Source organism: Myxocyprinus asiaticus, chromosome 4 (genome assembly GCF_019703515.2).
Source record: "Myxocyprinus asiaticus isolate MX2 ecotype Aquarium Trade chromosome 4, UBuf_Myxa_2, whole genome shotgun sequence".
NCBI lineage: Eukaryota > Metazoa > Chordata > Actinopteri > Cypriniformes > Catostomidae > Myxocyprinus > Myxocyprinus asiaticus.
This window is the reverse complement of record NC_059347.1, coordinates 29572643-29600292: the sequence shown is the minus strand read 5'-3', so window position 1 is coordinate 29600292 and position 27650 is coordinate 29572643. Positions and strand designations below refer to the sequence as shown.

Genomic DNA, 27650 nt, shown 5'->3' with positions numbered 1-27650 from the left:
CAGGAAAGACAGTCAAAGTACCTGTGACTTGTGAGGCAGTTTAAGAAAAACAATTAACTGACTAAAATCCTTGTATCTTTGATGACTGAATCATGCATAATTAAACTTCTTTACAGATGAAGTACCGTAACAGAATGATTATCTGAGAAAACAATCAAATTAAATGGCTGAAAAACACATACATAGGGTTTTAAAAAGGGAGACACCAAAACAAAAACAAAAAATATTCTGGAAATGTCTTTATTATATGCATTACAATGCAGTAGTACCTTGACAGTGAATGACAAGCATCAAAGGGTAAGTCTACATCAATCTGCAGTTACAACACAGAAATTTCACTTGTGTCCCTCTCATCTTCAATAGATTTAACAAACCAAAATTAAGGACAAGCAACTATTAATCTACAAATCAGTAAAACAAAATACATAAAACAACATAAAAAAAAACAACATTCCTGTGCTTTAAAACCATACAGGCATTTGTTTATGAAGATCTATAGTAAGATTAGATACAGGCTTACTAATGATCATATATTAGAGATCACACAGTTATATGATCATACTGTATGTACATTTAGAGATACATTTAGGGGTTACAACACAAACATAAACAGGCAGACCTGGGTCAATTACAATTTCTAAATGAAAAAAAATAAAAAAAGTCTTTGACCTTACAGTACACAAATGTTCACTGCTTGTATACATACGAATGCAAGCAACAGATCTGAAGCAGATAACTTAGTGACTCAATAGATTTATTAAAATTACAAACCTCTAACTTGGTGCAAAATGTTAGCGCTGAAGTCATGAAACAATGGGTAGATCACTTGGATATTGGTATTTGGCCCAGGTTGGATGTCATGAATCAGTGTCTTTTTAAGAAATGCAATACAGCTACACCACAGAGGCCTGTGAATATCAGAGCACACTTACACCCTAACTTTGACAAGTTCAGCTTTACACCACTTGCATTAAGCATATAGGAGAAACATGTTTCAAGGTTATTATTAGCCAATGTTGCAATTTACAAATGGTTAACAGCCAGCCCAGCCTTTTAGTGAAATACATGCTTGTATAAATCTGCACTCAGTCAAATGTAATCACATTCATCACAATATGACTAATGGATGAATCTCATTTAACCTTTGATTTTGTGGTTTTAAAAAGGAACGTCTATAACAAAAATATAATTATGAAAACACCTAGCCAATTTATTGCAAAGCTAAGGAAGCCATTTTCAAAGTTACTTTAAAGCCTATCTTATCCTTCCAGTCACAAATGTAAAGAAAAAAAATCTTCCACACTGACATTAGTACTTAGCTATCTTGTTCTAGAAACACCTAGCTTAAAATCTTAAGCTAAAATTCCACTAAGCGTTCTGAAGATGGTGAAATATTACATCCAAAGAGCTTAAAGTATTAACTTCTGGCTTAAATTCTCTGGTTTGTGAGCAATTTCAAATAATGCCAAGACAACAGACTATATTGTTTTTAAACAAGTGAGATGGACTTTATGTGTTAAGGAAACAAAGCCTAGCATTTCTGCAAACAGCCATCATCAGGGTCTTTACCATCTCTTAAAATATTTCTAGTAAGTAGTAATTGGTATGCACAGGGGTCAACAGACATAACATTTTGTATTCCGGAATGAAAAGATTTGTAATGGGTGCAGAGAGAGCAGAGCTAGTTGTACAGTAGTGCACTTCAGAACCCTTCGCAATCCTTCTTGTCCTTCTTCCCTTCAGCTTCAAAACCATCAGCCCCATCACTGTTGTCGCGACGCCTCTTGCGGTTATTTCGTACATTGAAGCGCGAGTTAATCTGGGGCAAGGGGTCCATACCCAGAACCTTGTGAATCTGACGGAATGCCAGCAGTCTCAAGGCAAACTGCAGAGAAAGTAGGACCATTTCAGGGCAAATACAAAGTAAATATTATGTGCATGCTTTTTTTTTTTTTTATGGCAAGAGCAAATGCCGATGCTACGTTGGAGTCCTGCAGTATCACTTTATCTGAGAATCACAAATGTCACACTTCCTCTTATTGTACCAGTGTAAGATTAGCCACGGCACCCTACTTTGCATAAGTAATAGACACAGGAAACCGAAAGAGGTACTGTTTAATGACAATAGCGTTATTCTTAAAGCAGGCCCACCCCCCCTCCCCCCAACCCCCTACAGTCTTTGGTCACATCAGGAGGAACCAAAGAGGAACTAACAATACGCTCTGGATTTACTCTTTACTTTACCTGAGCACTTGACATAATATCCTCTCTCTGCTGCTCTTCCATGGCAGCCAACGTGTCTGTTGGATTCTTCTCACAGGGGTCTATCAATCCTGGAGCACCTGCATTACAAGCAAAAGACCATAAGCCAGAGTGTGACATTACGCTAAAACCGCAAACTTAAATTTGGATAATATTTACAATATTATAAACACAATATTATGTGAAGTTAAAGCACATCAACTCTTGCTTGTCAGTAAAAATTAATTTAAAAAAAAATACTAGATTAGGAAGATTTCCATTTCACCATTAATTCTTTGACTTCAGTTTTTAAATTTACTTATTTTTACTTGGAAAAAAGGAACCACCTTATTATACAATTATATACCTCAGTAAATCCCAAAAGGCATTAAATGGGAACTGCAGAAGAACTACACAGACATTACCAAGAGTTCCCAATCTTACCAGACAGCAGAATGCCTGAGGAAATACATTCAAAGACTCTTCGCAGAGCATCTCCAGGACTCATTGGTCCAGAGGCACTGCTGATGGCCTTCTCCACCAGCAACTCCATAGCCTTGGAAAAGCAAACACAGTGACATCTTAACATAACACCATTTGCTTATAAATGAGGTAATCCCCAGAATGAGACACATTTTCTCATTAAATGGCAAAGTGAAAAGGGTTTAAGCTTTAAAACCTCTATAGCTACAGTGTTAGGGAAGCTACTTTAAATTACGAGTGGCTTGAAAAGCAACATTAGAAAGTAGTTAAGCTACAGAGACCGTAGGAAACATTCTCTTCTTTGAGAAATGAACTGAAATTCAAGCTATAAGGAAAGAAGTCCAACCTTAAATTAGAAGAGCCAAGTGCCTTATTGATATCGCTTGCATTAGCTTGACCAACCGTAAAACACTTAATTGGAGCTGACCAAAACGAGTGTGTATAAATGATTGAAACTGGATCCAAGCATGAAGCGTAACAACTTAAAGAAATGCATCTGTTACCAGATTCCAAATTATTTTGTGACGTTTCTGATCCACTGAAAAATGATTAACTTCTACACATTCTAAGAGACTGCACTAGCTCGGTTGTTTGCAGAGTCAACAGCAGCTCTGGCTACTGTGTTAATAGCTATTAAGTGCTTTGTCACGTTATTTCACTTTTTGATGGAAGAAATAGCTGGTTACAAGAAAAGCTACACTTTTGAAAACAGCTGAGCTATGGTCCAGCATCACTACTTAAAGTTACTCCTCCAACACTGTATGACTATATCAACATAAAACAAAAATCAACATGAAATTGTTATTTGAAGATACCACATTTTCTAGCTGCCTTTTTTACTCACCCAGCCAGGAAAGGCAGACCATGTAGGTACTCGCTGACAAAGGTCACGCAGTATTCGAATGACAATCACACATGACTGGAGTCCATTAGCTCTAGCCTTTAGTGCAGTGAAGTCAACATTAATTAATATGGAAAGGCAATCACTGACAGGCAGTCAATACAACAAGATGGGAATCAGAGAGAGGTGCAACACTACTGTTTACAATGGAAGCTTTTAAGTGATTTATAAAACTGGGCCAATTGCCTTTCATTAGCTGCCATTTCCAGCAGTATTTTACCTCATCATTAGTACGAGGTCAAAGTTTGCAAGATTCATTGGAATAGCTCCTTTGTAATTTTGTAAACCCTGACCTCAGTTCTCAAGATACTTCACAAACACATATTTTCATTTTACAAAAGATCAGTTTGCAAGACTAGTTGCATAGGAACTGAAGCAGTCAAGGAAATCTGCTTTACTTTGCCTGTGTTTGCAGAGAGCACAACAACACAGTAAACTAATCAGATATTCCTTTCCTCTCAATCCCTATTTCCAAAGATCATTAAAAATAAAATCACAAAAAACAAACGCTCAACATGAAAGCTCTTATCGATGACACTTTATGCAAAGGTATTCTGCAGCCTTATGGAATCATTTTACATGCTAAAATTTTATTTAATAGTTATAAATAAATGGCATGTATGCAAGGATGCTTCATTGTTTTGTTTTGTTTTTTTGTTTTTTTTTTGCATCATTTAGAGCTCATATTTACACAAAGAAAATGTAATATTATCAGGTCACCAAATTTATACTGCATCCTTGTATCACTTGTTTTCCTCACAAAATCAACTTTTGAGGTTTGTAATTTTCAACAAAATAAATAAATAAATAAAATGTATAAACAACTTAAAATTAAAAAAGTATACATCTCATAAGGCTACAAGAAGAAAGTAAAATGATGTTCCGAACCTGGAACCACTTAGCGTGGCGTAGGGCAGCCAGAGCGTCAAGGCATTTTTGCCTGTCCAAGACGTCCGCTGGGTCTTTCACCATACTCGAGGTTACATCTAAAAATGGATCGAATTGTCAAATGGTGGTAAGGAATGGGTGTTTGACCAGGTCAAAGAGACTGCCATGAACACATTGCCACACATACCAGATTGTCCCCCTGATCAATGTTCTTTTCCAAACATACAAAATAACCCCAAATGCAGAATCTTTCAGATCTTTTCAACAACATTACGGATCTGCTACACTTTGGTGATTACACTTTTGCCATTTGGTGCACTTCTATAGAATGTGGTGCAGGGTTGAGAGCTGGGAAATAGGACAGGGATGGATGAATCTTTTCAGGGAAACAATACAACACAGAAAATGTGCCTGCATTCACAACAGTGATGTAGGATTTCTAAAATTATTGTTGGAAATGCACTCATGATTTTTTGGTACTCTGCATATAATGATCATGACACTTATAATTACAAGCTAAATCATTCTCTCGATAAAGTGACTGCATGTAGGATAATGCTTTGCAATCCAATATTTGAAATTGCTCATAATACTTGAGTATCAAATGCTAAAGCCAGTGGACTAGTTTAGCAGATTAACGGTGAGTCTTAACCTTCACAATCCATAATCGTTACAACTAGCAGAATCACTAAAGCTATCTTTTGTAATTCCATGCCTTGTCAATGAGCACATTTACATGCACAACAATACACTTAACTTTGAAAATACAGCTTTAAAAAAAAAAAAGGAAAAAAAAAAAAAGAAAAACACAATTTACATGAGACTTGAAATCATCTGCTTATTCTCTAGTTTTAACGTCAAAATGTAAACAAGCATGTGCACATTGGATAAGCCAGTATGAACACCGGTAAAGGTGTTCACATGCAAAGCAAAATCAGGGTAATGGGCAAAATATGCGCACGTCAATTGGTTTGACATTTCCCTGATAAAAGAACACTGTTTAAGACATTTGCGTGACCTTACACACTGTCGGCTTATAAAGCATTATCGGTGACCATGCATGTAAACGGGCTCACTGATTTAAATACATTGCTTTAGAACTAGTAGTTTTTTCTTCAACTTCTAGACATTTGGGAATAAACAGCCCCTAAATTTGTAGTATTCTACTGTAAGATATTCTAAAAAAAAAAAAAAAAATAATTAATTACCCTTTGAAATGCTGGAATGTTATACCCAAACCTAATTTAAATGTATTTGGGGAGTTCATCATTCTTGCATTTCCTGCTTAACCAGCTGACATAGCATTTAAGGAGAGTTCTTCTCCTGTGCTCTAGGCAAAAACAAATTGTGGATTACAGTGTCTACATACTGTAGCTGAAGATCAAGTTATTATTAAAGCCATGAAAAATTAAATACAAAATCTAATTTAAGAACAAAAAGTCACTGTACTGATCCAGAAACACTGGAAAAACAATGATGGGTTACAATGGTATTGCATGTGTAATCATGAAAATGTAAAACAGGGATATCAAGGGAGATGTGTAATGTTTACAGCTGATGAGTATTTGTAGTGGCCCACTGCATTAGCAAGGCAATGGTAGGTGTGGCAAAGTGTCTGAAGGTATTCGGGAGGGGGACCTTGGTCAAAAATCCTTCCGGAGCTGGTAGACGTAGCCTCAGATGGGAGACAATTTGCTGAGAATGCAAGGAGGCTTTGGGCTGGACTTGAAAAGCTTTGTATACATGAAGGCAGCAATGCGTGCTGGCAAGAAAAATATGAAGCTCCCAGCAAGAAGATTAGGACATCACTGCATGCATACCTGTCACGACTGGGTTAGGAGTACACCCCATATCTAAATGTATACCGAAGGCTGTAAAACCCAGGTCCAACCAAAGATTCCAACAAAGCCTTCCTCCCAAAAGCTTACTGATACTCCCCTAAGGAGCCAAAAAGGAATGATGACAGAGCATTGAGCGAACGCCTGCATTTAAGATAACCATTTCAGCAGCTTCTTATAAACTAAAACTCTTCATAGTAAAGATAAAAGAACACAAAGGGTTATTAACGCAATTGGTCCATTACCTGGGGAAACACTGTCTTTGTGTTTTTTTTTTTTTGGCTAAATGGTTTACTGTGTTTCTCCAGATTTTAAAAATGCATTAAAAGTAACATACTGCTCCAATGCAGAATTTTGTAATTTATAGAGGTGCTTCTCTCAGGGGAGCACTTTCATTTTGGAACAGGGGACCTCAGAATGGTGAACCTTCTCACCACCATACAAATACATTTTTTTTTTTTTTTAAATTTGTTTCCTGTGGGAACATGGCAGGCATTCCAACTACTCCTAACTCAGACCTATCTCAACCATTTCTCCTTAAACTTGTAATTCAGGAGTTTCTGCTTTGTTTGCTTAGAAAAATACACATGATCAAACTTTCAACCAAACCTTATGATCCCCTTGGAAAGAATGGAATACCATCTGGTTTTGTGTACAACAAAATCCCCTTGAACACAGGAAACAAAAATGAATCTTACCTGGGACTAACTAGACTTACACAATGCAAACACTTATCATGCTTGTTTTTGGGAGAGCTTCAAGAGCACTGGAGAAGTGTTACAAAGAGAAGGGCCTGAGCAACACTGCTGGCATTTGAGACGGTTGGGTTGTAATAAAACCTGGTAGTGTTGAACTCGGCTCTATAACAAGGCAGAGTACACAGCGGGCCTACACCAACCTGAAACCACTTGAACTGGTTTCAATCCTGTTCAGGCAGACATGTACATATAACTGACTTCACCACATGGAATCACTTCCATCAACACATAATATAAATAATGAAATGCATAGAAGATCCAAAGAGGCAATTTACCTCAGTGGCACAAGTGTTACTGAATACTAATGCGTTTCACTTTAAAAAGGCTTTTGAATGTAAACAGTTTAGTAGGATACTCCCTCCTTTCTTATAGATGACCAAGCTCAAGCACATACCAGGTTTAATTTGTACCACTTTTTATCCTTTTTTCTCTCAAACAAAATGCTCCAAAACATGCAAAATAACTAACATTATTTTTGTTATCTAGTACCATCTCCACAGTGCCAACAGATGGGCTCTCTATAGCATGTAATATTAATCTCAAAAGGTAGTCGGTTAATGTGAGCAACATCTTTTCCAACCTCCATCCCGGGTGTTCTCCTCTCGGATGACGGGTGAGGTGAGGGTGATGGTCACCTGCATCTTGGGCTCAGCGCAGGAGGAAAGGATAATGGCAGACTCTTGGATACAGCCTTTTACCTCATATTTCTCTGGTGTTACCACCTGACAAACACATGGGTCAACAGAAAAAGTCATGACCAAGTCTAACCTTCCTTGCAACCTTTCCTTCAAAAGCTAAACAGGACCTTAAAGGGGTCATGACATGCCTTTTTTATTATTTTATTATATTCCTTGAGGTTCACTTATATTAAAGTTTTTTTTGCACAAAAAAAAAAGAAAAAAAAAAAAAGAGTCATCTATTTGTAAAACATGATAATTTTCCACCCTCATTCTGGTGCTGCTTCTCCTTTAAGCTTTGACAGTAAACACCTACTGTTATTATTGGCTCTCTGCTCTTGATTGATCTGTTCTCTCCTTGCCATCTCACTGCTCACAGCTACTGGGTGGGCTACAGAAGTGCTAAATGTAATTAGGCATTGATGTGTTGTTGTGGAGGCGGTAAGATTCAAATGTCTACCACAGTGTGACATCACAATGTGGAGGAAGTAGAGAATGAGTCATTTTAGCAGCTTGGTTTCAACAAATGCTATTTTTGGCAGCGAGGAGGAAGTTTTGAAACTTGCAATAGGTTTTTTTATTATAGTACAATGAACTCATATGTCAAAAGATCAAGGAAAATTGATTCCTCATGTCACAACCCCTTTAAGGAAACTCTGTGTGATTATAAAATACATTGTTTAGTTGGCTGGAAAAAGCACTGAACAGCACTGAAATGGCTGGTACCGTGAGCTGTTTGGGAAGATGTTCCACAATGCGGGAGAGCAGATTCTTGGTTGGCTTCTCAGAACAAAGGAGGACCAGGTTGACATTTTTGTCTCCTCGCAGAAGCAGCCCCTTAGCAAGAACACCTACTCGCATCACTCCTTTTAGAACCCTGTGACACAGACGAGGTGATGCATTGCTTTGCTCTTTTCCTTCTCACCACTTTGAGATGTGATAGAGAGATAAATAAAACTTTTTTTTTTTTTTTTTCACCCACCTGTCTTTGGGAGGCTCTTTCTTCTCTTTGTCCTCTTCTTTGCCCTTTGCACTATCTTGGTCAGTGATGATGTCAGAGACAAGCTTAAGAGCTCGCTCAGTGATTGACACTATCTTCTGGATGGCCTGGAGCTCATCCTCAGATGGGTAAATAGCTGCATGTTTGGTCATCACATAGCGATCGTCTGAGGAATCAGGGCGACGTGGAGGCTGCAATAAAATCTAGGTGTTACAACAGTTTGACTGACATGCAAAGTGACCAAAATCAGTTCGTTTTTCGTAGAAAGCATACATCAGTTGCCAGCTGTGCAACAAAAAGGTAGCTCATTCAATAACGGTGGTCTCTGCAAAAGAGATAGAGGTTGTATACCGAAGTACTGACATGGCTGTAAACTACACATTAATGAAGTTATGAACAAGTGGATACCCAACAAATAAGCTCTGCAAGTTATCTTTCTCCTGCTGTCTTTATAGGGCATGGCAGACTTATCAAATCACTGTGTGAGGGACACAAGAGATATCTCTTATACCTCATTAAATTGAGCATCAATGAACTTTCAAGCTACAGCTCCATGAACTGCAGAGAGGAATTTTCCACATTTAATTTCAATCCTGTTAGTGTTGTGAAGTGGTCTCAGCACCCACCACTGGTCCTTGTGGCTGTAGAATGGGCATCCCAGGCCTCACTCCAAGGAGACCAGGAGGTCCAGGTGGACCCTGTGGATAACCTCCATCAGGCATTCTGCGCCTATCCTCCCAGTGGTGCTGCTCTTCCTCCATACGCCGCCAGTACATGTCTTCCTCATAGCGCCTGAGAGAAAAACAAAAACAATTCAACATTTTTAGAGCCTTTTAATCAAAAGCAAATAGTTAGATAGATATATAATAGAAGAAATAAAGCTTCACACCGCATCTCCATTCTCCAGCGCTCCTCTTCTTCACGTCTTCTCCAGTACTCTTCCTTCTGCATTTGCTTTCTCATCTTTTCCTCTTGGATCTTCCTGGCTCTGATGCTAGGTTTAACTTCCACCTGGAGATCTGGGTTCACCTTTTTCTATGATGGTGGAAAATATAATAACCTATACTGAAGTAATATTTAAACAAAAGGATGTTCTTCAGCAGGAAGATTATTCAGTTTAGCTGCATTTTATCATGAAAAAATTCTAAAGGCTTTTTAAAATAGAGAGCCTGTGGAGACAACATAGGCTATACTGGTACCGTGTACAAAACACATTTGTAAACATGTCCAACTAACCTTATACTGCAGTCGATGTCTCCTTCCTTTTAAATGCATTTCCTTGGCATTCGGGTCATTGAAGCTGCATTCACACAGTTTGCAGTGGAACCGGATAACCTTTCCTTCATCATTCCTCACCTGAAAAATGAAAACATTTAAGCTGTATAGCCAAGTGCAATAAATAAAACTACTTTTATTTCTTTGTAGGAACACTGTCTTTCTGAGTTTGACTGCCTTCTGATACCTCTTCAACATAGTCATGTCCGACAGGCTGAACATCACTCTGCAGAGCTGCGAGTGCTGACTGAGGTGACAAAGATTCAGGAGTTTCATTCTTTAAGTCTGGTGGTGGTGCAGGCACAGCAGACTGAGCCGGTTTAGCTGCCTCAACCTTGGACTCTTCATTTTTTGCAGCAGTGGTCTGTAACTTGTTTCCACCTGTTTTGGTAATGCATGAATAAATTAATAATGTAAACTGACAAAACATGCAAGTCCAGTGACCAGGTAACGGAGTGTGTTTACAAGAAATTTGTATTGTAAAAAAATAAACATCAAGTAGGATCTGTTTATCCAAGAAGTACATTTGCCTGACAAACCACATCCATGCAAATGAATGAATAATGACAAGTGAGACTTTATCTCAAAGCCAATAAGCATTAAATCATGCCTGTAATAGGATGAGTCTAGAAGGGAACTTCAGCCCAAATCTGAATCACTTGAGAAAATGAGATTTAACCTTTCAAGTTGTTTGTATTTTTTCAAGGTGAAACAGGTTACAGCGTAATAAAAATAAAAAAAAAGTATAGTGATTAAAATCTATAAGGTTTTTACATTTATTTTTATAAAAACTCTAAGGGTCTGTTCCAAAACTTAGTGAACTGCCTCGCTGTCTCCTGCCTACATAGAGAGCTGTCTTCTATAGCAACATCCTTACTGAAATGATGCCTCAGAGTGTGATTTGGAATGCTCTACATAGGCGGCAGCTCCGCGCATCATTCAAATAGGGACTCGACTCGATTCAAAACAAAATCCCCTAATGAGCCTTAATATACATGGCTCACACACATTTTGGGTAAAATAGTCAGTTTTGTGTCATATTAAACTGTTATTTATCGATACTTTTCAGTATTTAATGGATTATAAGTATATTTATAATCCAAATTTCTCTTGCGTCCACCATCTTGGATTTATTTTTCCACCGAGCTCATCACAGTGCATTCTGGGATTGCCTACCCAGGGAAGGATACATCCGATGCTACCTTAAACTTTGGCCAAAACAAGATATCTTTGAGGCAGCATAACTGAGATACCTACCTACTGGAACAGCCTTCGCTTTGAGAGCACACCTATGATGCCTTAAAATGCTGCCTCAGGAGGATGCTCACTAGGTTTTGGAACAGACCCTAAAACTGATTCGGGTCTAACTTAATATTTTGAAAAGGATCAGCCGAATAAAACTTTTGCTCAAGGAATTAAATTATCCATAAATTTAAACAAAAGCAAAGAAGGCATATCAAGTAAAAGGCTCAAGAGCATAGAAGCACAGCCTACCAACAAAGTTGATCTTGGGGGTGTTCATCTTCTTGACAGTGTTGCTGTTGACTGCAGCATTGTTGGGCACAGTGCTCTTGCCCTGTGTGGCTGAAGGTGCCATGCTGTTGCCCATGCTGGCAGACTTCAGGTAAGAGGTATTGGAAAGAGAGGAAGTTGACCCGAGGCTGCTTGTGGAGCTGTTGATGGTGGAGCTGGCAGTCTTATTAGGAGTTGCCGAGCTGGAGGTGGAGGCCTGGGTAACCACACTGGGCTCAGTGGATGGGATTGGCTTTCCTAGTTTGGTATGCAGTTTCACAACCTATAGAAAAAAAATGTAAACAGATATTGGCAAACATTAATAAAGAGACAAAGATTCCACCCACTTTATAAAGAACCCAGTGCTATGAACATTGTATTTGAACTTTATTAATTTGAATTTCATCTTGCATGCCTGTGATGCACAATCATTCCCCTTCAAACAACTTTCCTTTGGATATTTTAACAGATAGAGCTCCTAAGAGGCACTCTCTAAAAACACAGAGCTTATTTTCCCTCTAAAATAATAAGTGTTCAAAAATAGGGCTGCCAATACATGGCTGAAAGCAGATTATTATGTGGCAAGATCACAGAGTGAGTCATGTACCTTCTGGTGTTTGGCTCCTCTGATGTGTGCAGCGTAGGCATCAGCCCCAGTGCAGGAAACATCACAGAGCTCACAGCGCAGCTGATTCTGAGTGCCACGGGCGGAGCTTCCACCACCACTACTGCTGCTGCTGCTGTTCTGTGACACCTTCAAAGCGGCCTCTTTCTTTTTGTGCTTCTGACCCTCCAGGTGCTCCTTATAGGTCTGAAAAACAGGTAAAAATAGGTAAGAAATGTATGTGGCAAAATAAATGTTTATTCACCTGGCCATTTAATGTTTGAATGCTCCAGAGGGCATCAGGGATATGCATGGTCTATGGGTGTATTGTCTGAACAAGGGATATGCCATGTTAGTCAATTGATTAGATGGTTGTTGGGATGATTAGTGAGGTTGACTAGCTTCTTTTTGTTTTTCTTCTGTTTTTTTTTTTTTTTTAGCTATTTTTAGTGTAATGCGCTTTAGCTATTAGACAATTTGCATGATAAATATCTCAGAAACATTGAGTCTTTAAATTCATCATCTTTAAAGCACTGCTGCTAAAGCCAGACAAAATTTTTTAGTACCGCCACAAGTATTACATTTACTTAAGTCTGAATCTCGAGAACCCTGCATTCAGTCTTGCTGTTTTTAAAAGCAAGACTGCGACTTATGTAAACACCCCCTCCTAAAGGGTCAGGTGAACCTGACACCAGCATAAAGGCCCGGGTATTTTTAGTTTTTCCGCGTTCTGTTTCGGATCGTGTTGCCTTTCAGAGTATAACTCTTTTGACCATGAGCAAAAACGTAGTTTGCTCTATGGCTGCTTTGTGATACTCTTCAAGTAGTCAGATAGATAGGCGCATGCGGCGACGATGCGCACACTCTGTGCCGATGACGACATTTGCGTCACGCATACTGTGCACATTCAGATTAGCAACATGGACAGCTGAAGTATACTTTGGCTTTAATTTTACAGGGATTCCAAGGCAACCACACTTGACTAATCATTTTGGAAAATATTCGGTTTGGCGTACTGCAAGTCAACCACCCAATTTTGCATTACACACAATCTCAATACTTCAAAAGATAATCCTCCAACCATAAAAGAAATGGCCTATCATTATTTCAACAAAGCTTGCTGACATCAACGTAGGACAAATGTTAAACCACACCAGCAGAGAAAGATACCTGGGGTCCAGCACAACTGATCTTACAGACGTCACAGTAGTGTATCTGCGGTGGTTTAGGGGGCTGTTTGGGCTTGAGCGTTTTATTCTGGAAGGGAGTTTTCTTTGTAAAAGTGCTGCCGGTCCACGCGGCAGTGGCCGCTGCAGCAACAGCCGCCTGTTTCTGCTGCTGTTGCTGCTGCTGATAATAGGAGGAGGCAGCCGAGTACACAGCAGCTTCATATCCAGAGTATGATGTTCCTGAATTTGAAAAAGAAGAGTGATGGATTGAAGAGATAGCACTGCACTTTTGAACTGCAAGTCTGTAAACCTAATTAGTTCCCTTGCCTAACCTTGTAAAGCACAGTGCTTGAACCACCAATGTCATTGGTTTAATTCACAGGGAACGAACATACTGACAAAATGCATATGTTGAGCACATTATCAAATGAATAAATATAAAAATAATCTAAACATAAGCAAGCTTTCAAGAGTCTTATCTCTAGAAGACACTGTATATGTCCTGATTAATGTTACTAGACACAGTCTTCCATTGTAGTGTTGGTAATGAGTCATCTGTTGTCCGTACCAGTTTCTGCATGTGGTACTTTGGGGTGCGTCCCGTTTTCACTGTGCAAGGTAAAGTAACTTGATCATAGGGCTGGGCGATATATCGAATATTAACGATATAATCTAGATATTTTTGCTGACAATGTAAAATTGACCAAATTCGTGAATATCGCGATGATTTTAATGTGCTTTCATTTGGCCATTAATTTTCATAGAGCGCATCAGTAGACTAATTTCACAATCCTTCAGGGTTGCACAATTAATCAAAATAACATCAAAATGGCGGGAAGATCATATGTGAATATTAATCCATAAAAGTCTGTGATTTAAAGACAGATAAACATGGTCTGTGTGTGATTCAGAACAAACCAGTGACACGCTGATCTGTGTGCACGCGCATGGCGGCGCTCTCAGATCAGTTCACATGCATTGTGAAATCAAAGCAATGCAGGTTCAAGCATTCGTGCAATTCCAAGCATTAGTAACCGCTACAAGATATTATACAAATCTACAAACACGGCACAATATAACAGAAAAGGAGATTACAGCGTTTCAGGAAATGTGGAACATTGTAAACTGTCAAATACACATTGCCTTTCCTGTGTTGAAATAAAAGCTCCTTGTGAAGTTTAAGTAAATACGACTGCACTTTCGGTGTCAAAATAAAAGCCCCAGGTGAAGGTGAAGTAAACAGGACATAAATATATTACTTTTGTATAACGCAAATCTAATAATCAGAATAATGATAATTCAGCATTATAATAATAAACCTGACGTGTCCCACAGTAATAATTTAGGATTATGCAATGTTCAACTGGGGTTTCAAAAATTAAGTCAGTGAAAGTAGCTTTGCACACCTTGTTCGTTCACAAAAATATATTAGTACAAACATTTGAAGGTAAATAATACTTTTTATTAAGCTACCATGTATCATTGTATGCAAAATATAAAATAAATGCATATCAATGAAAATGATTTAATTTCATTCTCCCTTGTGTTTATTTAATGAAAAACTCATTACTATATTTTAATGTCTTTAAAACATTGAATCTACTTGGCTACAATGGCTGTTTGGATGAACTTATGGTTCCACTGATTAAAAACAAACAAACAATTTTGAGCTATTTAAGAGCAAATACATAATTATCGAGATATATATCGAATATCGTCAATAGGCTGAAAAATATCGAGCTATAATTTAAGACATCTCGCCCAGCCCTACTTTGTCATGATGCTATAAACTCAAACTCAAATAAACCTTTGGTGCTAGAACCAAAGTGAAAATTTTATCAACTTTAAAAGTGTAATCCCAAAGAAAAAAAAAAAAAAAAAAGAAACCACTCATGGGCATTTGAATTCAAAAGAACAGAACTGTGATATTCTTACCAGAATAAGTGACAGCGTTGGTGCTGTAGGTGGGACTCTGAGAGTAAGATGGGACTACAGAGGCAGCCGCAGCGGCTGCAGCTGCGACCGGCTGCACAGCAGAGGACACTGGGTAAATGGAGAAGGTTGAGGTAGCAGGGCTGGGGGTTGCTGGCTTTATGGCTGTAACCTGACGTGTTTGCTGGGTCTGGGTATACACAGTGGCGCCTTGGCTGTATCCAGTTTTAGGGGCTAGAGGAAAGATGCAAAGTGCCATTTCACCGCATTATGGGACATTTTAGATTCAATATCATTAAAATGTCATCTATAAAGACCTGAAGAGGCCAATGTCATGCTTCAGTGTGAAAGGCCCAATCCGTCCACATAGCAATATACAGTAATACACAGTGATTTGGAAAACGTGAGCACAAATGTAAAAAAGAACCATCAAAATCATTGGGCCTTATTCATGAAACATGAGCAGATGAAGTTTGTGTAAATCATCTATGCAAATCATCAGTAAACCCACTAAATGTAAAAACACAACACTGATTTGAATTTACACAAGAATGGATTGATGAACAATGTTTACATGGAAATTCCTCATGCTGATATTTAATGAATAAGGTCCACTGACTTTAAATACTTTATTGCAGACTTCCTCTTCCCATCTGAAAGCAAAGCGTACCTGTCTGATAGTAGGATTCAGCCACAGTGGGTTGCGGCTGGGCTGCTGCAGCGGCCACTGCTGGTGTAGCTGCAGGCTGCTGGTAGTATTGTTTACTGTCATACGCTACAGCCGGAGCTGTGGACCGCACATATGAATACGAGTCCTGCAACAGTAAACAGTCCTTTCTTAAATTGGAAAAGGATTAGATATTTTTTTTTAATAACGAGACATTTCAAAATCAGAGCAAGATATGAGAACTCGCCAATGCCAAGTAAAACTATTGACAAAATAAAATGAGTGCGTGTGAACATGTACTCTGGAAAGTTTGGTTTACTCTTTTACCTGGTAGTTTTGCGAGGTAACAGGAGGTGGAGGTGGGGGGACCTCTGGCTGTCTCTGTGCGTATCCATAATCCGTGGCGGCATGGGCTGGCTGGTAACCGCCATAAGCAGCAGCAGTGGCTGCAGCTGCCACAGCGACTGGTGCTGGCCTGGCCACGGCAACAGTGGCAGCTGTAGGGGCATACGCTGCCGCCACTGTGTGTGCCGCCACAGGTGCTTGATGCACAGTATAGCTGGCCACAGTAGTGGGATGGGTGTATGCTACCCCAGCGGCCGGCTGCTGACTGCAGAGAAGAGGATGAGAGGCTCAGGTCTCGACACTAAATATCTCTTTGCTTTTATAGTCAGTCAGGTGAGCAATGTCTTTGCTCGCCTGAAATTCAACACACTTGCACATCATTTGCAATTCTATAATATGCCCATATTCTAAAAAAATAAATAAATAAATACTTGACTAAAATTGAAAGATGGGAATTGTATAGATGATACATTTCATAGTGGTGGGCTTCAATATAATTTTGAGACAGACATGTTAACATTTGGCTTATTCCAAAGCTGATTATCTTGGGAGATTAATTCAGGATAGCCTTTCCTAATTGCTTGTCTTAATGCATCAAATCTATTTGTGTGTGTGTGTATGTGTGTGAGTAAAACTGAGAAACAAGGAAGATGCATGTCAAAGAAGGAAGGAAAATCAAATCTGGGGATTTTGCTCTGCATTCTCTGGATAAGAGGCAGACAAAACGGCATCCAAATAGAAACAATTCTCATTAATTCTCTAACACCAAGGGGGCTTTCACACTGGGCACGTTTGCTGCGGTCCGATTCAGAGTTCAATTGTTCCCGGTGCCCCCTGCAGCGTTGGTCTGGTTTCACACTCAATTGATTCCATCGAACCCCGGTCCATTTGCGTTCATCTTACGTCATCACAAACACGCATGGAGAACAACGCGACTCATCATACTTTTTGTTTTTTTGGTGCCATTATGCACAGCAGAGTGAACAACAACTGCATATATGTGCGCTTCATGGCGTAACTCATCAAATGTCTAGGGGAAGGCGGTTTGCTGCTGCTCGCAAATGGAGTTTTTTTGATGAGACAGCTGATTGCAAGGAAGTCATTTGCATCTTTGTTTACACTGCACGCTTGCGCTCGTGTCCAAGGTGAAGTTATCGCCACTGTCATCTCCTATTATACCCTGTATTTATAACCTATAATTGTTTTTATATATAGTATTTATAAGGTGTATAGATAGATAGACAGACAGATAGACAGACAGTATTTATAGTGTTGATTGTACTTGTATGTCACTGTGGTGTCATTACTTTTTTGGGACTTTCAGGAATGTGTGGATCCTCGTGTGTTGTCGAAACTAATGTCGTCGTCATCGGCTAAAACGCATGCGCAGGTTACTTTACTTCCTGAATGAGTGCACACCCGAGTCCGCTTTCACATTCACGTGAATCGCGCTACAGTTCCATTGCAACCGAACTCAGACCACCTCCTACAGGTAGTCCCACGGTGCGCTCCCCGGTCCGCATGACAGCTTTCACATTACCAATTTTTCATGCGAACCGTGCCCCGTTTCGAACTAAACTGCCAGTATGAAAGCACCCTAACTCTCCATGGGTCAAAAAGCTGAAAGCAACGGACCCTTTTGACAGACTGTGACGTGTTTCTGCCTTTTTAGCAGCGTAAAAATAGAAAACTTTTTGATATGCAATTTTTAAAGCTACACCATGTAAGATTTTTTAGAAATGTACAAACTTTCATTAATGATCAAGTGCACAAACAATTAGTCTTCCAAACCATGTATTTGCCTTACCTCAATTCACTATGGTAAGCCTAAAATAATTATTTCTATTTTAGAGCTGTTGGGGCGGATATGACGGGAAATTGCTTACTTCGGACAGTCGTCCGTGTGTTTAGCTACATCATGTCCGTAAATAAAGAAAAGAAGGTCTAGCTATACAGCACATGTATATGCGCAGTGATAGGTGTGGAAGTAGTTTGAAGCAGAAAGCTTGTAGCCACAACAAATGAGCAACATTGACCATGGATCAGTGTAGTCGGGGCCATACGCACGTATACACCTTATGCTTACTTTTTTTCCCAGGGCTGTTTGCGTATAATGACTTCTAAGGATCAACATTTGCGTATACCCTTGGTATACCCACTTGTTTTGCTGCTTCAGAAGTCCATAATCTTCTGTCGTTAGTTTCCCTTTAACTGTATTGGATGCTGTTTTGTGAAACTGGAGATTCTTTGTTGTAACTGGTGCATTATCATTTGAATTCTACCATTCCCTACCCCTGACAACTGTTGTCCCGCCATCATCGACTGAGGAAATTTATGACAGTGAGTGGAGAGTCACCCTCACACTGAAGCAGTATCAGGTCATATTAATTAACAAAATATGCCAAACGTCCTGTAAAATAAGGAATCGTCCCGTAATTAAGGGGTTAATTATTGCGTTCCGTATGAAATCCATACACGATGCCGTTTGTCCCGTATTTTAGCGTCACATACCCAAACTGCTGAGAATGTTTCACAAATCGAGAGAAATTGACCTGAAACACACACACCTTTCATTTGAGTTGTGAGATATTGGCCGTTGCTTTACACGGACGCTAAACTTGAAAGAAATGGGGGAAAGATCAGTGACAATCAGTGGACGTCTTCTGTCGTGTTTTCTGTCAGAAGCAAGATAACTTTGTCAAAATCATATAGCATTCGAGTACATGTTAATTGTTTCCCACCATTGGGATTTTAAAACACCAGTACACACACCTATTCATGACATGCCATTATATTTTATTGCATAAGTTGCAGGTCATTCTGGAAGAGAGTGAGGGGTAAGAAAAACTGCATTACTTCAAAATAAAAGTACAGTAGTACAGGTTTAGTTAAAACACTTAACATGATTTTCTTAAATTTCCCTCATGATAAACACTATTTACTGCCAAAACAACAACACTAATCCAATGAGATATACACTATTTTCATGTTTCACGCACTGTTTTTCAATATAAAGCAGTGTCTCGCGCTGGAACGCCTGTACATATGGGCCTTTCCTACAATTATTTGATATTCAAGTCCCCATTACAAGTGTGTGTGGTATTGTTTAATTTCACCCGATTGCAATTTTGATAGGCTTGTTAAAAAGAATAAAGACTTTTTATAATTTTACACACTTCTATGGGCTTAAGTTAAATTTCAAATAACTGAAATCCTTTTCTATTGCACTGTATCATTTCCTCATGTTCCAAAAACTGCACATACAGTTAAGAGTTTAGTGTTACATTCTCTCACTAACATGTATTCATTTGTGGTAAATATAAATGTGTGTAAATGTAAGATATTTGTGAAATTAATATAATTTTAACATTTTATTATACAGTATTTATGTTAACAGAAATAAAATCAAATATTAGTTTAAAAATATGTTTCTTAGATATCAATCACAGACCATGTAGTGGCTAATTTATCCACTGAATGTCCACCCTGTTATTGTCCACCCTTATGCTGCCCATTTAACTGGATGGACATCTGAATTTTTCAGTAATTTAGCTTGCCCAGTATGACTAATACAATTTTTAAGATGTCCCTCTACTGATGAAACATGAAGAAACTTGTAAAATAAAACTTGTTTTATTTTCAAAAGGTTCAAAGCCAGAATGTCACCGAATTGTAGGAATGACCCATTTACAATATGTACAGAGTTGCAGTTCCACAGCTCTCTATACGCAGATTACGCAGTCTACAGTAAAGTACAGTACATAGTAACAACACTCAAGAAGTGTGAAAAGGGTCCATTACAAGAATTTTGAGCTTCAACCCAACACACCAAAGGCTTCTTAATACACGATAAATGGAATATTAACAAAATTACATAATAGGTCTATAGAAAATGTGCACATTAAGAAACTGGGCCAACAGAAATTAATCTATAACTTGAGTCCAACTATGCTCCATCTCTAGGTCCTTTCCTTCTCTGCATAAAAGTAAAAATTGTTTCCTCTTTGGCTATATGAAAGCCATCAATCATGTCTTAGACCTGTCAGGAAGAACAAACACTTAGCTGATGAAAAATTGCTCAGAAACTGTTCTGAGATCAGGTGTAGGAGAAACATCACATCCCTATATTCTTTGACAATGGTCAAAGTCCCTTGGCACACAAAGCCAAAACAACTAATCTAAATGCCTACATTAGGATTATTTAAATAATAAAAACAATCTAGGCTAAATAAACCATTTAAAACATGGATCAGTAGTGACATTCATCGCCCTTCCCAACACACACACAAGCGTTGAGCTGTTCAGTCATGCGCAAAACTGTGGTGGTGCAGAACTGGAAGAGAGATGACAGCTGCAGTCTGCTCGCGCCATTTATGCTAGCTACTCTGGCTAAATTCACACATTATCACAACACAAGAATACCAAAATTAGATTACAACAATGTTTATTCATGAAAAAAGCTTGTTGCTGAGAAGAGATAATAAAACACACAAATATAAAACCCATTTGGTGTTAACGTTGCATAAACAAAAGTCTTAACCAAACCTAGGTCATTTGTACGACAGCGTTTTAGTGCCATGGAGGGATAAAAATAATTCAAAGATTTCAAGAATAAAGTCATAATATTTTGATAATAAAGTCAAAATAATGAGATTAAAGTCGTAATATTTTGAGAAAGTCAAAATTATGTGAATAAAGTCATAGCATTATTAAAGTCTGAATATTTTGAGAATAAAGCCAAAATGACCAGAAACAGTGCATCATCACAACGATAGAATGCCGAGCCAGCAGCTTCATCAATGCAAGAAATGGATTTGGTTGATTTAGTTAAATCATATTTTAGTTTAGGATTTAGCAACAAAGAAATCCTGTCATCTTTTGGCACATAAGAGCAAAGTTATTATTGGGATCCGGACACTGGAGCGGTTATGTAGGAATTTAATTTATTCAGATGTTCGAGCAGTCCCGCTCGGCGTGGGTGATGTTTGGGCTGGGTTTCTCAAAGCTCTAAGCTGAATGTTAGTAGCACTTAAATTGTACTTACTACAGCACGTTTCCCAAAAGCATTGTTATCTAAGTAGCACATAAAAATGCTTGTAAATTAACTAGAGCTATGAACCACTCATGCCAATATTGTAATTATTACACTTATTGTTCTCGCATCTTTCACAGTTTATCAGATACAAAGGGACACTGCTATGTTGCTCGGATTTGCACCCAAGACTTTCACCCACTGTTGCGCTTGTGTATATGGTTGAGTGACAACAAAGTGATTTGATATTTAATAAATTATATTAATACATTTTGATCATTGTAAAGCCATTGTACATTAGGGCCAAAACGATATTATCGACAACGGCGACAAAAATTGTCGACAAATTTCTGTTGTTGAATAGTTGTTTGATCTCATTTAATGTAACATGAGATCACATTAAACTCTAATGATGACGCATGAGAGCAGCACTGCAGTAGACTGAGGAGAGAAAGTATTACACAGCTCACAGTCCAGATGCACTCTAAACTTTCACAGCTTCAGGTGATGTAGACTGCAAAGTATGAGAGAACTACACAAAAATACAAAATAAGTCAATACAGAAGCACTCACATTGTGGAATAAGTGGAGCTGGAGCTGCCACTCTGCTGAAGCAAAACTTGCGTATTGAGCGTCTTTAAAGGAAACACCCTGGCGTTACATCTTAAATGCAGTTATATTTAATGCGTTATAGCTTTATTAAAGTTCAAATAATACTGAAGCAGATCATGTAAATAGCTAAAAACTCCGAAACTGGCATTTCTCTGCGACTCTTCTATGAGTTGCGTGAATGTCCCGATCTAAGGGGGAGAGATTGAAAGGCTGATGCACACTCTGTCGTGGGGACACTCATCCCTTGAGCGCGCATGCTTAATGCAGCAAGATTATAACGTGATGGCTTGTGACTTATTGAATCATAATGTGTCACTGTGCATTTCTTATCATGAAGAGAATTGGAAATACACAGCTTTATTAATAAGAGAGTTTGTTGTTTTGTGAGTTAAAGATGGATTGAAGTGAACAGAAAGGTGAGAGAGATAGTCTTCGCCCCATTATATACACCGCAACAAAATAAGTTTTTGATTTGTGTTTGTTTTGGCTTGTTTTCCAATATACATTTCTAAAACTCATTTAAAACAATGTACTTTTTCTTTAGCAGCTATACTGCAGAAGAAAAAAATGTTATCTGAGAATGTTGAATATAATATTAAAAATACAAATATTTTAAAATATCTAAAAATCCTTTAAAACAAGATACATTTATTTGAGAAGCATAAGATATTTTGACTTGCTTTTAGAGATTAGATCTTGAATATAAGTATATTTCACTCACAGAAGTATAACCAAGTGAAAAAAATACACTTATAATACTTAAAATACATTAAGTCTTTAAGCAAGTCTTGCAACATAGCAACACAGCAACATAACAACAACACACACACACACACACACACACACACACACACACACGCGCGCGCGCGCACACACACACACACACACACACACACACACACAAACAAACAAACTGGAAATCGTGGATTTCTCACTTATATATACACACAAACACGTGTAAAATAACGTGTAATAATGCATTACTTCTAATTCAGACGATAGTCTTAACGTTTAAAACACAGCCAATCGCTTCTCTCCCCTACCCCCACCCAAACCCTGCAACAAAGGCAGCAAGGCCCAATCCCACCATTACTTTACCATCACCGCAATCCCCGATAAACATCACGGCCCTTACCTATACTGCGCCGCAGCACCATGGGTAAATCCAAAATAGTTGCCGGTGGCCATTTTGGCATCTTCACCTAGCCGGCTGGGCACTGCAAAAGGACAAAGTCATAGAGGGTTAGCGGCTGTGTGCAATGGCAACCATGATAAAGAGCCCGTATTATACAGAGAAAAAAATACGCAGGAGACACCCATAACATAATCCCAATCGTATCTTCTCTGGTTTAAACCGCGACTGATGTATCAATTTGCTTTTAAAACCCATATTTTACTCACCATAGGTGAAGGAGACTACTGGACATATGGGAATCATTGGTTTCCTGTTCTCTTACGCACTCCGTCTCGTAACCCTGCCTTTTTTATATGAGAAGGTCTAACCCAGAATGTGGCTCTTACTGCACATGCGCACTGGTGCTTGCGAGAGACGGGAAGTGTAGTTTTTCCATCAATCATTTGTCAAGGTCGTTGAGTTGTAGACCCTCAAATGTTTTGTGTATGATTTCGAGGACAAGTGGCTCGCCGGGTGCCTCACCATTCACTAAGTATTGTTTAAAACTTTCTAGAGATAATTTTCCTGCAGAAAGTGTAAGTGCTGGGAATAGGGGGGGTGGGGGGCTGTTTGCAAGAATAGTGTAGTCTATGAGATGTGTGAGGTGCTGTGAGTTTAGTTTGCTTTATTTCCACGGAGCAGTTCGCTCTTACGCATTGTGAACGCAACTCTGCAGGTCCAATTATATATATATATATATATATATATATATATATATATATATATATATATATATATATATATATATATATACAGGAATCTTTGTATAAAAGAAACAAAGACGAAAGTGATTAAATTATAAAGTAATACAAGACACGTTCACCTTGAACCTTGAATTTTATTTTCTTTAGGCAGCATTATTTCCAAAATGCAATACAAACATATTCGATGGGAACCCAAGGGAATTTATTAGGCTTATTTATTATGATGATTTTTATGATTATCTTTACATTTATAATTGTCTTTAGTTCTTAATCTGTAGGCTATTAGTAATTTTTCACCTGTTGTCATTGATGGATGCTTGCTTGATGGCAAATGGAGACGGTAAATGTGGTTGTATATAAGATTTTTTAATCACTTCTTTGTTTTATTGCTTTTTTCATTTAGTTTAAAATGCAGTTTGAATTTAGAAATTTCTTTTGTTTGTTTTTCATGTTTCAATAAATGAATTTAATTTTTAAAGCAAAATCAATAAATCAAAAATATTCACCGACCCTTGGCAGGGGGGTTGACCATATAATCGGATATCACGATATTTTAAAGGCGATTAACATTCAAATATTTTTTACATATCGCCCTACCCAAAAGAGAAGTTAAATTTTTCATGAAATTGTAAGATGAAGTAATTTTATGGAGACCCGCACAAACACGTGTACTCAATTCCATATTGCAACGTTACCTATTTGTTTTGCATATTTGTTTGTTTTTGTGTTTTTGAGTAGTCTATGGGCAATATAAGCATTTTATTTTATTGAAAAATTTTGTTTTTGAAAATAATAAATTATTCGTTTGTGCTATGGCACTTTCAACCAAAAATTGGCTCCTTAGTGAAAAAAGGTTTGTGACCCCTGCTATAGGGCATATACTGTACATATCTGTACAAATGAAGGACCATTTAGGACCATCAAGATTTTTTGTGAGATGTTTCTTTGTGAGATGTGTAAGCACATTTTGCCCATTGCAGTAATGAGAAATGTGTGTAACTGTCAAAAAAAAAATGTCACAATGAAAAAAGAATCGGAATTATCCTAAAAAATAAGCTTCACTTTCTATATGCAAGGGTTAGGATTAAGGTTTATTTCTTGTATTACAGTGTGTTGTTTCAATGTTCATTTATTGTAAAATTTTTTTGAAAAGTGCACTGCAGACCCAGTGAAACGGCATTACGTTCCACTGTATACTTGTATATGGCTGGAATGCAATAAACTTGAAAGAAGAAAAGAGGGTCCCCTCATAGGGGCTGCCATGTTAGGATCACATGACCAGCCAAATATTACTCGCTTAATCTTAGTAACTGCCTGTAATTGGACACTTACTTGTGGCTTACATTAATCATGGCTGACTGTGAGTAGTGCATTTCTACAATGGCATTAGTAACTGAATACTATTGTGTTTGAATGATGCTGCATCAATACCCTTAGTTGTGTGTATAAGTCCAAGTCCACATAAACACAAAAATTACTGAGTGCACCTTTAATAGGATTTGTGAGAATCAGCCCACTATATTCATTGGCAAAGTAGTGTTATGAGGACTACAGATGCATGTGGGGTTTGGGTGATATTAGGCTTGGTATAGCACTTTCTTTGTCCGTAAAAATCTTGATTATTAGTAATCAGGTCATCATCTTTTCTTTTAAAAATGTTTGATGTTACAAGCCAGTCTTTTATTTGTTTTTCTTACTTTAAAATCATTATCAAGTACTTTCCTTTTCTGTTGAAGTATGTTATTTAATAACTCATCTGTCTCTTTGTTCTGAAGGTTTATTATTCAGAATGATCTATAACTAAGTTTTATAAGTGGCCATGTGGGGACAGTGTTGAATCATATTTTAGATTAAATGATCTGTGCTTATCTTCATCAGCATGACTAAATCTAGAGGTGCTGTCTTCCAATTCTGGTAGTGATTCTGACATTGAAGCAGAAACAAAGGTATGACCATGCATTGATTTCAGACTGCTTACATAGAATACAACATAATTAATATAGATATACATTTGCCATGAGAAAATAACAGGTTGGTTTAAGCTTCCTGTCTTCCACTTAACATGAAATTAAGAATGACTACTAATATTTAGTGAGATTGTTTTAGTACTCATTTAGTCCTAACATTTGATGCTGGTCCAAACATGTAACCATTTAAACCAAGGCAACATACTCACACATTCATTTGATTATGAGCCCTAATTTTCACCAAAGGCCAAAAAAAAAAAAAAAAAAAAAACAGAAGGCAAGTGCCCCCGAGAAGCCTTCAAAAAAACAGAAAAGCGGAGGGACCTCCAACCCAAGCGGCTCAGCTAAATGTAACATAAACTGTGATAACATGTTCCAGGTTGAGTGTTCTTACAGTTTGTTCAGTAATAACAAACTGAACAATTTTGTGGTTTGGAATGTGCATCTTGCCAACTGTGAAAAGAAATATATTATTGGTATTATGAAAGGATAAGGATTATTATAAAATCTCTACAGAATACATTCATATGTATATATTAAGTAATTCCATAGGTAACTCGTAAAGGTTCTGTAATGATTAAGGTAACTTAATTTTTACCATGTTTTAAAGTTATTCTTGAGAGTTTTGACTTTAAAAGTTAAAGTTTAGTTTGATTGTAGGGTGTGCAGATTAATTGGCTTGCTTATTTTGTAGAGTCCTTGTTAGTAAACTCATTCCTGTTCTGCTATGCGACAGATTGGGAAGCTGAGATACGTCAGCCTCAGGGATTTCAAAGGCAAGGTTCTGATTGACATTCGAGAGTACTGGATGGACCAAGCGGGTGAAATAAAGCCTGGCAAAAAAGGTAATTATGGAGCCACTGATTTTTATCTATTTTATTCATTTTGTGTGTTCATCATTCTACAGTTGCCTTTTGTCAGACAAATACCTTTAAGTGCAGTTAAAAATGTTCCTGGGATGTTTAATGATTGTGCCATGGTAGTTTTTGTTCATCAATTGCATTGAATCACCCTCAGGCATTTCATTGAATCCTGAGCAGTGGAACCAGCTGAAGGAACAAATGTCAGACATTGATGATGCAATTAGAAGATTGTAAGATCTTTGTGCATTAATGGCTGGCAAATGCTTTTTAGAATTCCATACTCTGTTACACAGGGACTTTGTTAAAGAACTGTTCCCCCATTGTTCTCTTCTATAACTCGTTCTATATGTTTAGTTTAACAGCAAAGAGGTTTATATATATATACACACAGTGCATCTGGAAAGTATTCACAGCGCTTCACTTTTTCCACATTTTGTTATGTTACAGCCTTATTCCAAAATGGATTAAATTCATTATTTTCCTCAATTCTACAAACAATACCCCATAATGACAACGTGAAAGTTTGTTTGAAATCTTTGCAAATTTATTAAATAAAACGAAGAAAATCACATGTACATAAGTATTCACAGCCTTTGCTCAATACTTTGTTGAAGCACCTTTGGCACCAATTACAGCCTCAAGTCTTTTTGAGTATGATGCTACAAGCTTGGCACACCTGTTTTTGGGCAGTTTCTCCCATTCTTCTTTGCAAGACCTCTCAAGCTCCATCAGGTTGGATGGGGAGCGTCGGTGCACAGCCATTTTCAGATCTCTCCAGAGATGTTCAATCGGGTTCAAGTCTGGGCTCTGGCTGGGCCACTCAAGGACATTCACAGAGATGTCCTGGAGCTGCTCCTTTGTTATCTTGGCTGTGTGCTTAGGTTCATCTTCCAACAGGACAACCCTTTCAACCCTTCGCCCCAGTCTGAGGTCCAGAGCGCTCTGGAGCAGGTTTTCATCAAGGATGTCTCTGTACATTGCTGCATTCATCTTTCCCTCAATCCTGAC

At 38.1% G+C, this 27650-nt stretch overlaps 2 protein-coding genes across 3 annotated transcripts; one reads left to right on the top strand and one right to left on the bottom strand.

Annotated features, from left to right (window-relative positions):
* Nucleotides 1-224: 224 nt before the first annotated feature.
* zfr (zinc finger RNA binding protein) lies at nucleotides 225-23479 on the bottom strand. 2 transcript variants are annotated; one of them, XM_051682282.1, is made up of 20 exons: nucleotides 23336-23479; nucleotides 23070-23151; nucleotides 16273-16555; nucleotides 15949-16093; nucleotides 15282-15512; nucleotides 13348-13586; nucleotides 12181-12384; nucleotides 11556-11856; nucleotides 10249-10442; nucleotides 10023-10142; nucleotides 9676-9821; nucleotides 9413-9578; nucleotides 8769-8977; nucleotides 8513-8663; nucleotides 7690-7831; nucleotides 4514-4611; nucleotides 3569-3664; nucleotides 2686-2797; nucleotides 2245-2342; nucleotides 225-1885 (listed from the first exon to the last, which is right to left on the bottom strand). In XM_051682282.1, the coding sequence occupies exons 1-20, from the start codon at nucleotides 23370-23372 to the stop codon at nucleotides 1703-1705; spliced, it is 3237 nt and encodes a 1078-aa protein (XP_051538242.1). In that variant the 5' UTR covers nucleotides 23373-23479; the 3' UTR covers nucleotides 225-1702. The 2 variants fall into 2 exon arrangements, 1 of the variants encoding a protein (XP_051538242.1); XR_007895649.1 differs by lacking the exons at nucleotides 225-1885; nucleotides 2245-2342; nucleotides 4514-4611 and having other exon boundaries at nucleotides 2779-2797.
* Nucleotides 23480-24136: 657 nt separating this feature from the next.
* Nucleotides 24137-26876, top strand: LOC127439735 (activated RNA polymerase II transcriptional coactivator p15-like). The gene is made up of 5 exons (XM_051695979.1): nucleotides 24137-24152; nucleotides 25706-25760; nucleotides 26044-26158; nucleotides 26516-26624; nucleotides 26797-26876. The coding sequence occupies exons 1-5, from the start codon at nucleotides 24137-24139 to the stop codon at nucleotides 26874-26876; spliced, it is 375 nt and encodes a 124-aa protein (XP_051551939.1).
* The last annotated feature ends 774 nt before the right edge of the window (nucleotides 26877-27650 follow it).

Excerpts from the sequence above, each read along its gene's own strand:
- zfr (XM_051682282.1), bottom strand. The coding sequence starts at position 23,372 with ATGATTCCCATATGTCCAGTAGTCTCCTTCACCTATG. Across the intron at positions 13,587-15,281 it reads CAACGCTGTCACTTATTCTG|GAACATCATACTCTGGATAT; the intron begins GTAAGAATATCA and ends TTTCAAATTCAG. Across the intron at positions 1,886-2,244 it reads ATATTATGTCAAGTGCTCAG|TTTGCCTTGAGACTGCTGGC; the intron begins GTAAAGTAAAGA and ends CTTTCTCTGCAG.
- LOC127439735 (XM_051695979.1), top strand. Across the intron at positions 25,761-26,043 it reads ATTGAAGCAGAAACAAAGGT|AAAAAAACAGAAGGCAAGTG; the intron begins ATGACCATGCAT and ends AAAAAAAAAAAA. Across the intron at positions 26,159-26,515 it reads ACTGTGATAACATGTTCCAG|ATTGGGAAGCTGAGATACGT; the intron begins GTTGAGTGTTCT and ends GCTATGCGACAG.